This window comes from Grampus griseus (assembly GCF_964374135.1).
Source record: "Grampus griseus genome assembly, chromosome: 2".
NCBI classification, from domain to species: domain Eukaryota; kingdom Metazoa; phylum Chordata; class Mammalia; order Artiodactyla; family Delphinidae; genus Grampus; species Grampus griseus.
The window spans coordinates 27,617,024-27,632,204 of NC_139018.1; the positions used below are offsets into that span (position 1 = coordinate 27,617,024).

The following is a 15,181-nucleotide window of genomic DNA, read 5'->3' on the forward strand; positions in this document are numbered from 1 at the left end:
TTTGTACTTAAGTATCTATGTGAAAGCAATCTTCATATCAAAAATGCAGCATTTATTCTTTCAACCTAGCCAGATGTATTCTCTACACTTTTTCAGGAGATAAATGTTACTCTGGTCCCTTTCCAATTGTATCTTGGTTGCATTACAGTATGCCTAACTAATGGCCTCATAACTTCATTTGGGACCGGGACTGATCTTTCTGCAGATGCTTGTTATGCCACTCTTAATCCATACTCCCCCTACCTTTTTAGATGACTTGATTTCTGGTTAATAAGACTCAAAAGACTAAAGTCCTATAAAAGAAAAAAAAGAAAAAGAAAAAAAACAGCTGGTAATGTTTTTTGCATCTGGGATGCCATACAATGAGAAAGATGTTGCAATGAGTATATCTACTTTTGTATTTCCTGACCAGCCTGCTCCCACTGGTCTTTGTAGCAAATGGAATGATTTTCTTCGTTTTTGAATACAGGAAACAAATTTGTGCTTACGGGAGAAAAATTCGTTTGCCGGCAGCCCTGCAGTGAATCTTACGGGAGTGACGAAGTAGTGCATTCACAGAAGGTTTAGGGAAAGCCTTCACTGGTTTTCAAGGGGATCCTCGTAGATCCTTGTAGAATTACGTAATTGGAACCCTGAAGAATAGGCACCACTGGCCTTTATTCTTCTAAATACGTATAAGTGGTTTCATAGACTGGGAGGGCTAGCCTTAGAAAGGAGGGTATTTTCAGGGGCTCAGCCTCCAGGCCCGGTGGGGTGCCGTGGCCTCTGGACATCTGTCTCCCCTCTCCAGAGCTACATGGAGGTCAGCTGTCCCAGGAGTTTTAAAAATCTTTTTAGGTCAGACCAATCTGTACGATTAAAAAAAAGCGTTACGATACCTCTTATATTAGGGTGATGGGGTGTGATTTCACAAGGTCTTGCTAATAATCTCAAACCCCTGTGTTCTTGAGAAGAGCAGAGGACTAGAAAAAGTTCTCCAAAAATCATGTAACCAATCATCCTGCCCAGCCTGACTCTAGCAATGCAAGAGATAATTATCCTATCTTAATAATTTATGAACTCAGTAGCATGTATCAGCATAAAACCAACCAATTAGCCAAAAATATCTAACATTACTTTTATTGCCTGTCAGGGTTCTGTTTCATTCTGTTTTGTTTTTTAACTCAGGTGCCATAAGAGCAGAGATACATTTAATCTTCAAACACATGACGGTAATCATTAACACCTATATGGTGTTTTAAGGTTTACAAATAATATTTGCATAACTTATTTGAATTTCTTGGCAACCCATGAGGTAAGGTGGTATTATTCTCCCCATTTTACAAAGTGGGAAAGTAAGTTTGAAAAATATTCTCTAAGATCACATAGCTAATAAGTAAAGCTGAGAGTGGTATCCAAGTTTTCTGGCTCCAAGAACAAGAATACTAGCTACCATTCTTTTTTTAAAGATGTTATTTTATTTTATTTTTAATGTTTATTTATTTATTTGGCTGTGTCGGGTCCCGGTTGTGGCACACGGGCTCTTTGTCACGGGCTCCTCTAGTTGTGGTGGTATGTGGGCTCCAGAACGTGCAGGCTCAGTGGTCACGGCACACGGACTCCGTTGCCCCGCGGCATATGGGATCTTAGTTTCCTGACCAGGGATCGAACCTGCGTCCCCTGCATTGGAAGGTGGATTCTTAACCACTGGACCGCCAGGGAAGTCCTGATACTAGCTTCCATTTACTGAGGGCTCACTATGTACCAAATGCTTTGTATACATGATCTCTAATCCTTACAATGGTCCTCTTAGGAAACTAGTATCTCTCTCTTGCCGTGAGACTACTAAACCTCAGAGATGTTAACCGGTTTGCTGAGAGGGAGAATTCCAGCCCAGGTCTGTAGGACTTCACACTGCACACATTCCCATCATTACCCACACTGCCCTATATCTTTTTAATTTATTGGGGATTTATCAGTTTGTAAACCTAGTGGTTTAACTGTACTTGATTCTGGTTAGCGGAGGCTTTGTTAACTTGAGAGATGAGATGTGTAACGAAGCCATTCTTAACAAGTTCCTTTGTCAGCAACACTCATCAGAATTGTATTGAGAAATAAAGGTGCATGCCTTCAAGAAGCTTAGCTTCAGTCAGAGAGAGAGACAAGGAAACCAGTGATAGACTAGGTAACTTCCTCTAAGTGTAGGGATCACCCTGAGTTACAGCTATGTCTTTATTATTGAAATAAACGGAAATTAACAATTCTACCGTCAGAATTAAGGCTATATAGATGGCAATAGGAGCTAGTATCAGAAAAGCTTAAGGCAAAGCTTAGAATGTAGGCTAGAAGGAAAAGGAGAGTCTGGGGAGGGGGCTAGGGCAAAGTCCAGAACCCAGCTGGGGATCTGGAACTCCATGAGTAGTTGAGAACGGAGAGGGTCTAGCAATCAGACGTCAGAGCAAGGCAAAAGGTCAGACACAAATGAACAGCTGGGATCTGAGCCTAACAGATCATAAAAAGAACAAGGCAACCATAACAGGTCAGAGCAGGAAGGGGCCCAAGGCCAAGTTCTAGAGATGTGCAGGGGGCTGAGGAAGCCATGCCAAGTAAGAACAGATGCAGCCCATCAGTTCCTAGACAGCACTGACAACCAGGCTCAGCCCGAGCTTCAGGTGGGGGCCGGTACCGGCATATCTGAAGGAAGGGAAGAGCAGTTTCTGGCACAAGGAACTAGACCCTCCCTTCCTGTTTTCCACTGAAGTGCACCTCCTTCCATCAAAACCCTTCACAAAAGCAGGCTAACAATGAGAACTGACTGGTATGTTTGCCACTGTATATCGTGCCAATTTTCACCCCTTCTCAGCTGAAGTTGCTCATCAACAGTGAGATGGCAAAAAGGTGGGCTCAGAAGAGAGGAAAAGAAAGTCTGGGAAACCACAAATCTGGATAATCTGCACGAAATAAACACTTCCTTCCTTCTCTCTCTCCATTTATTCATTTATTTATCATTCAGTAACATTTAGTGAGTCCCTTCTAAATGTATTGAGGCAGAAATTGTGGAAGAGATAAAGAAAAAAGAAGTTATCTTATCGTTTAGGATTTTTCAAGACCTTGAATCACTTTCATCCCATGCCCATTTGTCACAGAGTACTCAATCTTATCCAGAAACATCTGATAAAGTTCAGGCAACCTGATCAAAGCCTGTGGGAATCTGAGTGTCTTACATCTGAGTGTCTCCATCTATCGAACCAGCAAGCTAGCATGACTCAAGTAGCGGTGTGAAGAAGCTGGATTTGGCCAGACTTTCCCTGTACAACTTGCCTGACTAAACAACTTGCTCTAAGGAGCATCCAATCGATCAAAAAAGAAAAAAAATGGTAGTCTGGAGTTAGCTACTGCTATTAGTTTATCATTACTTAAGTATTTCATGACCTCTCTTTTATAGTAGTTAACTGCAGAATTTTACATATAAATTATGAATCTTTGGAATCTTGTCAAGTTTTTAAGTAGCTTCCTTCTTCTTTAGGCAGGTCTTAATTCTAAATGTAAGTAGGGACTTCCCTGGTGGTGCAGTGGTTAAGAATCCGCCTGCCAATGCAGGGGACATGGGTTCGAGCCCTGGTCCAGGAAGATCCCACATGACGCGGAGCAACTAAGCCCGTGTGCCACAACTACTGAGCCTGCGCGCCTAGATCCTGTGCTCCACAACAAGAGAAGTCACGACAATGAGAAGCCCGTGCACCACAACGAAGAGTAGCCCCCGCTCACCACAACTAGAGAAAGCCTGCACACAGCAACGAAGACCTACAGCCAAAAATAAATAATAAATAAATAAATTTATAAAATAAATAAATGTAACTAACATGCCTGCAAAAACACTACTGAAAGGCCCCTTCTCGTCAGCACAATATTTAATTTAAACATTAGGCGATCGTCGTTTCAAGTGTGGTTAGGCTTGAAGGCAGCCCTCTGCTGTGTGTTGTGAAGACTGAAAGCTTAGACTATAGCTCTTTATTGGTTGTAATCGCTTAGCCATTGCACAACATCCTGGAACAACTGTTTGGTGAATGAAAGGATAATCCAAAGCAGAGATTAAAAAACATTTCCAAACCACATTTCAAAATAGCTCCTTTGTGTCAACTAGATGCATATCTGCAGAGGGAGTTTTTGCAAGGACAGGTGGATAGTGTAGGCCTTTACAATAATTACATCACCATCTGGTACTACCTTTATGGCAAAGCATTCTGATGTACTGAGTTCTACATATGTGGTATTACAGAGTCATGGAGCTCAATGGTGGAACTGTGAGCCTGGCAGCCTTCATAAACCCAAAGACTGCTGCAACAGATTACTTTGAGAAATGGCTTTGAAGCATATCTGTGAAACTTCTGATCTTACGAGTACCGGCATTTTTTTCTTTGAGGTATCACTTTACACTTCAGTTTTTCTTGGTAGAGTATTTTTCAGAGACTTCTCTTAAGAGGCTATGTTGGGAATTTCTATTCCTTATTTGAGTTCCAGGAATTGTGCCTTTCCTGCCCTCCGTCCAAATTGGAAGACATAAACCATGGGAAAAAGCGTCTTTACAACTGTATTGAGTAAGTGATCTAACTTGGTTTATTAAGCCTATTCAGGAAGACTTCCACATCCATGTAATCCTCTATTAATTTTCCAAGCTACAACAGTTTTTAAATGAGCTTCTGGATTCTGCTCCAAAAGCAGGGGTGAGAGGCAAGCCCAAACAAAGGCTGATAAGGTAGGAAGCTGACACAAACACCTTAGCTTCTCCCTGTTCAGATCAGGTTCTCCCTTTCCAATATTTACTCTTCCTCAACTGGGAAAAGGGAGAGAGAGAAATAGAAAAACCAGGCATATAAACAGCTTTGTGGGATTTACTTGACTGAGGTTCTAAAGAGTACGCATTTGTGCAGTTCTGTTCTAGGCACTGTAAGTGTTGACCAAAGAGACAGCCTCTACCCTGGTAAACTTCATCCATCTCAGTTCTGCCTGGGCAGGATGTTGGTGCTAATTTTAGACCCAGGGACCAAGATGCACAAAGGACAAGTATCATAAAGCACTTTTGGAGCCAGAAACAGATTTAAGTTCCTTGACTCACTGCTGCTCTTACCCCAGAGCACATGGTCGTACCCAAGTGAGCTGCCGTCAAGAACTGGTGCCTTCAGAGGAGACAATTGCTCGAAATTGGTAGCTATAAGCCACTTCACTGAGAAAGCGTGGGGTCTTAGATGCTTTAAGAAATAACTGACAGAGACCTAAGTGAGCCAGGCTCTTCTGTGTCAGAGAGCTTTTAGGTCAGTCCTTTAGACTGACCCTCTTCAGTCTTGCTTTTTCCCTGTCTCAGGGAAGATAAGAATCCTAAGGAAAAGATCTGCTCATGTCAAGTAGCTAACAGAGAGTAGAGCCCTTTCCCTCATCGTCTACCTCTGGCCAGTGTTTATCAAAACAAGGTTATCAAATGCCCTGTTAAAATCCCTTGGGTTGCTTGTTAAACATGCAGATTCCTAGAACTTCCTCCCGTACCTCATAGACACTGCTGCGAGAGGCAGGAGGCTGGCTTTGTGACAAGCATCCCAGGGGGTTCCCCCTGCACACTCAGTGGACCTTGGACCCCTGTTTTGGACCAAACTTCCCAAACATGGCATCCAGATCATCTGGATAACCTGGGGAGACTTTTTGAAATCATAATTACTAAAGCAGTACACATAAAAAATAGAAACAATATACAAACACACTAAATAAAATTTGAACCTGTCCTCCTTCTTGCCACCGTTTGGTGTTATTCTTCCAGACTTTTATCCTATGCATGCATATATTTTGTTTTAAGGAAGTTAGTTAGGGTCATATCATGTAGATATATCAAGCTGCTCTGCAGCTTGTTTTCCCAGCTTGATTTTGGTTTTATACAGAATATAAAACAGACTTGCTTACAAATCTATCCCATTCATTAACACAAGGGTCACCACTCAGATGCCTACGAGGGTTCGGCAGACAACATAAATGAGTTTAGTGGACATGGCTTGGAACAGCAGAAAACTGGGGGTTTTCCATTTAATGGAATTAGAAGCTACCCAACTATAGCCAAATGCTGCCATTTGGTAATGTGGGCCCAGAGTTGCCAAATCTTCAGGAGTAGCAAGAAATCTGAATTTGTTTAATGTGTAACCTCCAGATTTTAAAATACTGGTAAATAATTCAGATTAAATACTAGATGAACCATCTAAAATGTCTAATCCAGACACTGATCTCAAGCCACCCTTAGAAACCTCTGTTGCAGTGTATACATAATGTTCCACGGTACATCATACTTATTTTAAAACCTGTCTTGTTTTTAACTAACAGAATACAAAATGCTATATTGCTGGACACTTAGGCTGTGACATTACATCTGCTACAATGGACATTCTTGTCTGTGTCTTTGTGTGCTTGTAAAAATAATTCTAGAAGACTCAAAATTGCCCTGGAAAAGGTTGTACCAATTTACAGTCCTATTAACAGTACATGAGGGCGTCCTTTTCTGGGGCACTCTAAGCAGATTCCCATGTGCCATCCCAGAGATCAGATGCAGTAGGTCTGAGATTGTATATTTTCTCAAACTCCCAGATGATTCTGATGATCAGTGATTTTGGAACCATTGTCTTGGATTATTAACAAGTTGTTTGGGATGAATTCCAGTCAATTATAAAGGAATCATAAACACTTTCATCTGCATTTCTGTTTTAGGCTGTTACCTCTGATTATTGCCCTCTATGAAAACACCAAAGGGCTCTGCTGCTGCTGTTGCAGGCGCTTCAGTCAGAGCAGGACAGTAAATAAACCAACTCAGGAACCTTCGAGCAGCCTTTATTGGCACAGCCTCAGAAAAGGCGTGGTAGTCATTTCTGAGCAAAAACCTGTAGCCCAGCAAGGTCTGCAGTGTTGTGTTTAACACACCACTGAACCAGAAAGTTTAAGTTCCTGAAACAGACGCCCCAAGTCACTAAGAGGCTCCAAAATCAATAGGTCAAGCCCTGCTGCTCTGTTGAGACCTGAAAGGCAAAAAATCGTCCTGGATGTGCATCCTGGTTATAGGATGACTGAAACGGTGGGGAACAGTATCAGTATCAAGTTTTCTCAGCTTGACTCCAGATCACTCCCCCATTACAAGGAAGATGTGTTTCAGCCGTGGCACTGAAGTCTCCACTCCATTCTGTGTTTGCCTAAGCAGCTTCTGCTTAGGACGAGTGGTGGTCATAGGACATGATCATCAGGATGGTAGAGCTCACTCATCAGGCGGTAGATGTAGGAAGGTGCATTCCCACCAATGTTGGAGATAAAGAGGGTAATGAGCTCTGGGGGAACGTAGTCAAACACAGGGCAATGAACACTGACTTTCTCCAAGATGTCCCCTGAAAGGTAATCACATGAGCAAAAGATAAAACCAAGGCTCCTGTTCTAATAATTAAGTATCTTATAGATTCTAGGCTCCGTAATGCAAGTACACTCGCCACCCCAAGGAAGGGAAACTGCAGCAACATACAAACCAGAAGAGATGACTTCAGATCATGATACACCCTATGCTTATAACTGTCTAATGCCTTTCCATAGATAACCCTTAGAATAATATTCAAATTTGGGATTGCAACCTTCAAGATCTGGCCCCTCGCCACCACACTACACTAATTATAGTTCATATTACTCTCTCTCTTGCTCATTACTCTCTAGCCACATGGCCATGTTCTTCCAACTGGCTAAGCATGTACCTAAACCAGGCCCTTTGCACCAACACCTGGAAAACTCTTTCCTTCATCTTCACATAGCAGGCTGTATTCCTTCGGGACTCAGCTGAAATGCCATCTCATTAAGTCCCTTCCCCGGACTAAGGTAGTCCCCTCGTCACTTTCCATCTCATCCTTCGTATTTGTTTTCTTCCTAAAACATCCCATGACCTGACATATTCTTGTCTGTCTTTTGCAACATAACGTAAACTCTGGGGGAGCAGGGCCTATCTATGTTATTCACTGTTATATCCCTAGTGCCTGAAATAGTGTTGGATACACAGTGGGTACTCAATAGTCATAAATATTTCTTGAAAGAATGAATGTTTGGATAAATGGTGAAGTTATTCAATTTCCAAGAAGAATCAGCACCCCGAGTACTATGCTTTGCTCCAGGAGGGTGTTAAAGCCCACGCGAACTGTTGACGAGGCAGCAGGCTCACTGAGCAAAGCTGCCTTCAGAATATGTGAGAGAAATGGACCCCAACACACAAAGGTGTCCAGGCTACAGGCGAGTTTCAGAAGTAACATTTCAGAGCCTGCTTTCTTTGGCAGTCACGTTACCAGAATGACTCCCTGCAGCAGCCGAAAACAAGAACATTTTCTCATTGGGTTGTCGCCTGTGTCTCAAAGAACTTTCAAGGCCAAACCCAGTCAGTGCTGGGTGATCCAACCCGCCATGGCCCCAATAACGCAGCTAAAATATATTAGTTTTAGAAGAAAATGAACATCGACTAGATCAGGACCCCAAGCACTCTAAGCTGCTAAAGAGAACAGTCCCCACAAGAAGTATGATAAAAAAAAACCACAACCTGACGGCATTCAATCCCATTGGCCACCAAAACCAAAACCAAAAGACCGAAACACACATACACAAAAACCCAAAACACACATACACAAAAACCCAAAACATACAAGCGCGTGTGCCGCATACATTCAAGCAACTTCTGTACCTTCTGTGAAAGGCAGGACTTCTTCAGGAGCCACAAACTTGTGAAATGAATCTTCTTCATTGGGGAACTGGAAAAGAATTAGGGAAAAAGAAAAAAAAGAATTAGGGAAAAAGAAAAAAAAAGAGAGTGTCAGCTCATCTGACACTTCCACTTTTAGGTATGCGCCCAAGAGAAATAAAAAACATACATCCACAGACATTTGATTACAAAGGCTTACAGCAGCATTATTCACAAAAGCCAAAAGGTAGAAATAACTCAGATGCTTATCAACAGATGAATGGATAATTAAATTGTGGTATATCCATGCCATGGAATACTATTCGGCCACAAAAAGGAACAAAGTACTGTGCTACAACTCGGATGAAGCCCCAAAACATTATGCTAAGTGAAAGAAATCAGAAACAAAAGGGTCCATGTTGTATGACTCCTTTTATGTGAAATATCAAAAATAAGCAAATCCATAGAGACAGAAAGCAGATTAGCAATTACTAGGAGATGGGGAGAAGGAGGAATAGGGAGTGATTACTCAATAGGTACAGAGTGTTTTTCTGGGATGATGAAAAAGTTTTGAAACTAGAGAGTGGTAGTTGCACAATGCTGTGAATGTGGTAAGTGCCACTGAACTATACAACTTTAAATGGTTAATTGTATGTTATGTGAATTTCACCTCAATTTTTAAAAAAGTAGACACCTATAGATAGGCTGATATGTTCAAAGCAAGTAGTTTCTATCACTGGTGAAACTGCTCTTCACTTAGTAACTTCTTGTATTCAGGCTACAGAGGACAGTCCCTGGAACAAATAAAACCAATTCTATGTTTCTAGTTTCAACTTACTTGGCATTTTCAGAAATGGTGTCAGCGAGTGGTGGCAATGCAAACAAAGGGCCTTCCCCAACTGCGTATTGTCCTGACCTTACAATTTTGACTTCCTGAAGCTGACAGGTTGTAACTATCAATGGCTTTTCCTGGATCAAGACTTCTGTGGCTTTTTCCAGCCTCCACTGGGTCTAATCCATTGAGTAAATGCAGACAAAGAGAAGCCCCAGAGTGAGAAGGTTGAAGGCCCACAGTTCAGACCTACACCTTGACTTCCTTCTGTTGCCTAGAGACAGACGAGAGAGCAGATGGAGACAGACAGACATACCTGTGGGGAAAGCTTGAACATAGGTGCACAGACGATGAGTGGGGTGGAATGGTGTTTTGCTGCCAGTGCTAGAGTATGAGTTCCTGTCACAGCTCTCAGGGCACCGTTGGCCAGGATGGTCTTTGTGCCAATGATCACCTTTGGGACAGGAAAGAAAATGTTAGCCATCCTAGGAATAGAGCCCTAAACAGGCCATTGGGCACAAGAGCCGGAATGCTCAGCCTCAGTCTTGGTGTACTGGGGGGTCACACGCTGGTACACCCAAGGGAAAGGGAGTCTAGGCTCAGACCACAAGTTCTAGCATAAAAGTGGGTTCGCAAGGGAAGAATGAACATAGTACAGGACAGGAAACTGCAATATCCACTGTTCTTAGCCCTGTCTTTCCTGGAAATCTATCTTTCATACCTCCTGAGAAGCAGGGAGCCTTTCTTCCACCATCCACCACCGCCAAGCTCTCTGAGCAGAAATGAGCAGCCCTTTACCAGATCCCTAGCAGCTGACACACTTACCTTAGTCCCACTTAATTCTTTTCAATGCTTTAAACAAAATGAGGCTCCTCCAAGTGAGGAATAATGATTCAGATAAAGGGGGAAACAAAATCAGTTAATAGATTAAAAAGGCCCATGTATATATTTTTAAAAGGTGCTAGAAACTTTCCTCCCTTCTCATGGATATTGGGGGTGGGGTGGGGGTGGAGAACCAACATTTTAGAAGTATAATCTTCATGAATTCGACACACTATAACCCAAATACACCCACCTTGTTGACTCTTGACATAACAGCAAAAATGGCAGCATCCGTCATGACAGTCGTCTCAATACCTGTTTTGGACAAATTGACTGCCATCTCATGACCCTGCAATAGGAGAGAAAGGCTGATGCTGGGAGGAAGAGTGAGAGAGAATGAAAGAGCTCTGGGGATTCTGTGATACTGGGTATATCCAACGCGCAATTTCCAACAGATAACTAACTCATCTGGTAGGTATTCTCTGGGAAGCAGGAGGAAGCCCAGGGGACTCTAATAAATGTTTATTACTCCCCAGCAGCACTAGGACAGCCACAAAACTGGAAATATGACTTGCTTGCATAATGCAGCAGAGCTGACAAGACAGATCCTAGCTCATTATTTTACAACCTCCTTGCATCCTTACATACTTCCTTTTTTGGAGACCTATTATTTACCTAAAGATTGAGTGAGGTTAGACCAAGCATCGGTCATCCTCAAGGTAATTTACCCTATTTTGATTCCTAAAACAACCAATATTTATTTTTTTCTTGGGCCTAGCAGCTCACCCAACTTTCTTATTTTTTTTTTTTCTTTTTTTACCCAGTTCTATGAAAACATTTATTGAGCCTTTATTTTACAGAAGTGAATACCACTGACTCTCTCAAGGAGTTTTTAGGAGAGGCATATATATATATAAAACTTTTAATATATATATATATTAAAAAAAACCTCTAACATGCAGTAATAGATATAATAATAGAGGTACTGAAGTAGGAAGTAGTATAGAGCTAGAATTGATTCATTTACTATTGGAAGGGTTGGGGAGAAGGGGGAGAAGAACAGCCGTGAAAAACAGTTTCCCAGAGGAGATGATATCTAAACTGGGTCTTGAAGGTTAAAAACAAAGGTTTCTTTCTTTATATGGTATGAAAAATATGTCACCCAACTTTCCTAAACCAATGTTTAAGAATGTTAACAGGATGAACTTGAAAATTCCCTTAGTGTTTTACTTTGTCTTCTCACTGTGCCTTGCTTATCAATTCAAAGATGGCATGGAGCCCACCTACCCCTCCTTTATTCTCTCCTTATTTTAAATTTTTCTTAGCAACTCCAGCAGTCCCCGTACCTGACAGAAAGGTGCACACTCTGCCACGATGACATGGAATTTCCTCTTTCGGGCAGCCTCTTTGAGGAAGGCCTCCACTGTTCGGGAGAAGCCAATGGTCATGATCACCTCATTGGAGTGGATGTGCTCCAGAGCCTGGGCTGCGATGTTCTCCGTTGTCCCTTCTGCAAGAAGCCAGTTTTTCAAGAAAAATATGACACTGCTATGCTACAACACAGACAGACACTACAGAAAACAGAAAGGGATGTGCACCCTTCTCTAGACTGCCCACCTAGCAGACCCTGGTAACACGTGGTCAATGGACTTAATGTGGAATGTCACCTTTCCTTAAAAGCCCTGCTCCTCCACGATCTTCCATCTCCCAAGTTCTCAGCCTACCCTCTTGCCCAGCAGCACCCCTATTCATCAACTTACTCCCTGTGCCCCTGCCGGGTCCCAACACCAGCTCTTTACAATTGACTTTGAAGACAATGAATTTAGGCAAGAAATGGTCCAATTTGGGAAATTCTAAAGTGCTGAGCGTGGGGTAAACAGAGCTTCCCCCCAAAGAACTCCTCCTCCAAAAGGTGGCCACAACACCTCCAACTGACAGGGAGGCCACGGCAGAAAAACTGGGGGTGGGGTGGGGGGGGTGGATTTGGAAGCAGCAGCTCAGTGCACAGACAGACTCGGCTTCTTCCTCCCCTGGGAACGCTGATTGCAATAAGTATCTACAGTTCTCCTGAGTCACACAGACAAGTGGGTGAAGGTGGCCTATGTGTATGTGTATGTGTATGTATATGTGTATGTGTGTCTGTATAAAAATTCAAGAGGAAGTTTAGTGAAGGAGGGTCTATCAACTGTGGTTTTCGGGGGTTCATCTTCTTTAAAATAAAAATAAAGCTCTTCCCAAATAGAGTCTCCGCCACAGCAGATCTGCAGTCGATAAGGGGTTAGTCTGTAAGGAAATGTAAAGAGGGTTATCTTAGTCTGCCACCTATTCCAACCCTTCCTAATCAGGATGAGGGCAAACTTCCGAGCACCAGAGGACTGGTAATCTCCCATCTCTGCTGATGACAACTTCCAGGGTCTTCTGTTCCCTCATCTGCCTGCCACCTGTCCTGTCCACCTAGGGATCAGGACTCACCCAGTTCCACAAGCAGCTCATTAATTGCTTCAATGATGTTGGACTGGAGTTGAGCATAATGGGAGCGGAAATCCTCGCTCGAGCCCCCGGATGTCAAGAGTTTGTGCAGGGACTCCTGCTGATCGCTCTCGTCGCTGCGTCCGTGGAGTCTATGGAGGCAACAAGACCCAAAGAGGGAGGTGGGGAAGAGATGTGGTCATTAAGGTAACAACAGCTGCTCAGCTCCAATAAAGGCTCCATGTAAAAAGCGTCACTGGGTCCAACCCCCGGCCCAGGACGTGGGCCTGACCTGCCATACTCCTCCCGGATGATCCTGAGCACTCTCCGCACCATGTTGCCCACAGTGGTCTCTGACGGTTGAGCGGCCGTCATTCTCCGGCCTTCTCTGCGGATCAATTCCATCAGCTCCCCTGTCGTCCAAAGAGAGAGGGTAAGCGCGGCAAGGGCGCGGTGGGGCCTGGGCGACTTTCCGCCCGGGGATAGGAAACGGAAAGTGGCGAGGGAGGCGATGGAGCTAGGCCTGCCTCACCTGCATTGCTCCAGCGGTGGTCCGTGATGATCCGGCGCAGCAGCCCCAGGGTCTCCCGGGCCATGTCCTCGGAGCTGTGCCGCCCGCCGCCCCGCTTCAGTGCCTCTACGAAACTCTCGATCCTCTCGGACAACTCCGAGCCCTTGGCCTCAGCCCCCGGCATCTCGAAAAAACCCGCCTCGCCGGCGGAATCCACACCTGCACGACCTCCAGACTTGCACTTCCGGGGCAGGAGAGGTCGGCTTCCGCTCTGCGAGGAAGACTCCAGTTTGGGAGACGGCAGGGCCACGCCCCTCGCTGCCACATCCCGCCCCCCCACCTGCCAGAGCCAATCAGAGACTTGGAGCTCGAGTTGTTCAGTTACGGCCGAGCGTCCGCGCGCCTCCGAGGTTGGAGGACCGGAAGTGACCTTTCTTGCCTCCTCAAACGCTGAAGACCTTGCAAGTAAGGCCTCAAGAGGGTGGCTAGACCAGTTGTGGAAACAGCCAGTCTGAACGCCCCCCACCACTACCGGAGGCTACGCTGGAGAAGTTGCCGCCCTCTTTCCCGGTTCCTCAGCTCCGGTGACGGCCCAGCCTCCAGATACAGACGCTCAGAGTGTGCGTCCAGGGTCAGCTACCCCATGGGCCGACGCCCCATTATAATGCTGTTACACTGCGTGTTACTGGTTCGTTTGCGCCTCTATCTTTCTAATAGATTGAGCTCCCTGACGGCAGGGACAATATATATATTGTTTGTTTGTTTGCCTTTGCCCTTTCCTTTTAAACGTCTAGCACGCATAATATAAGACAGAGGAATCGGGGATGAGGAGATCGAATACCCACCAATAAGGAGATTCAAAGTGGGAGTTAATATGGGAGCAAAGATGATATCCTTCCATCTGGACTACAGAGACTAGAGAGTATAACATAACACCAAGAGCTACCATTTACCTAAAGCTTACTAGGTGTTGGATACTGTGTGTGAATTGTCTCATCTAATGCATCTCTGTGAGGTAGGTCCTCTTATCCTCATTTTACAGATCAGGAAACAGAGCACAGAACTTAAGCAGTTAGTAAGGGGATGCGTTTATATTTAAATCCAGGTGTGTCTGAACCCAAAGTCTGTGTGTAATGAGAATCTCTAATTATTTCCTTAAGATAAATTCTTAGAAGTGAAGTCCTTGGGCACACACATTTCTAAGACTGCTGTTACAGTTGACAAATTGCCCTCCAAAAAAATATATCAATACGAAAATCAGACAAAGATAGTACAAGAAAAGAAAATTGCAGACCAGTGTCCCTCATGAATGCAGATACAAAGATCTGCAACAAATTATTAGCAAACCAAATCCATCAATACATAAAAGATTAATGCATAATTATCAAGTAGAATTTAAACCTGGAATGCAAAGCTGTTTTAATATTCAAAAATCAATTTGAGAAACCATATTAATATTCTGAAAAGTAAAACCACAGGATCATATCAATTGATGCAAGAAGCATTTGACAAAAATCAACAGCCATTGAATATAAAAAAAACCCCACAAAACCTCTCAGACAACTAGCAATAGAAAGGAAATTCTTCAGCATGACAAGGGACATCTACAAAATCCTATACCTAACGTCATACTTTATGGTGAAAGACTGCTTTCTCTCTAAGATCAGGAACAAGGCAAGGATGTCCACTCTCACTACTCCTATTTAATATTATACTCAAAGATCTAGCCAGTGCAATACGGCAAGAAAAAGAAATTTTAAAAACATACAGACTGGAAAGAAAGAAAACTGTCGCTATTAACAGAAAACATCATTGTCTACATAGAAATTCCCAAAGAATCAAC

The 15,181-nt window shown here is 43.5% G+C and overlaps 1 protein-coding gene across 1 annotated transcript; it reads right to left on the bottom strand.

The window, feature by feature from the left end:
* Positions 1-6,824: 6,824 nt before the first annotated feature.
* EIF2B2 (eukaryotic translation initiation factor 2B subunit beta) lies at positions 6,825-13,602 on the bottom strand. The gene is made up of 8 exons (XM_082649619.1): positions 13,360-13,602; positions 13,120-13,240; positions 12,831-12,979; positions 11,705-11,868; positions 10,612-10,707; positions 9,853-9,990; positions 8,708-8,774; positions 6,825-7,385 (listed from the first exon to the last, which is right to left on the bottom strand). Exons 1-8 carry the CDS (start codon positions 13,520-13,522, stop codon positions 7,228-7,230), a joined length of 1,056 nt encoding a protein of 351 aa, XP_082505745.1. The 5' UTR covers positions 13,523-13,602; the 3' UTR covers positions 6,825-7,227.
* Positions 13,603-15,181: the final 1,579 nt, after the last annotated feature.

Excerpts from the sequence above, each read along its gene's own strand:
- EIF2B2 (XM_082649619.1), bottom strand. The coding sequence starts at position 13,522 with ATGCCGGGGGCTGAGGCCAAGGGCTCGGAGTTGTCCGAGAGGATCGAG. Across the intron at positions 8,775-9,852 it reads TGTTCAAGCTTTCCCCACAG|TTCCCCAATGAAGAAGATTC; the intron begins GTATGTCTGTCT and ends ATTCTTTTCCAG. Across the intron at positions 7,386-8,707 it reads AGTCCTGCCTTTCACAGAAG|GGGACATCTTGGAGAAAGTC; the intron begins GTACAGAAGTTG and ends ATTACCTTTCAG.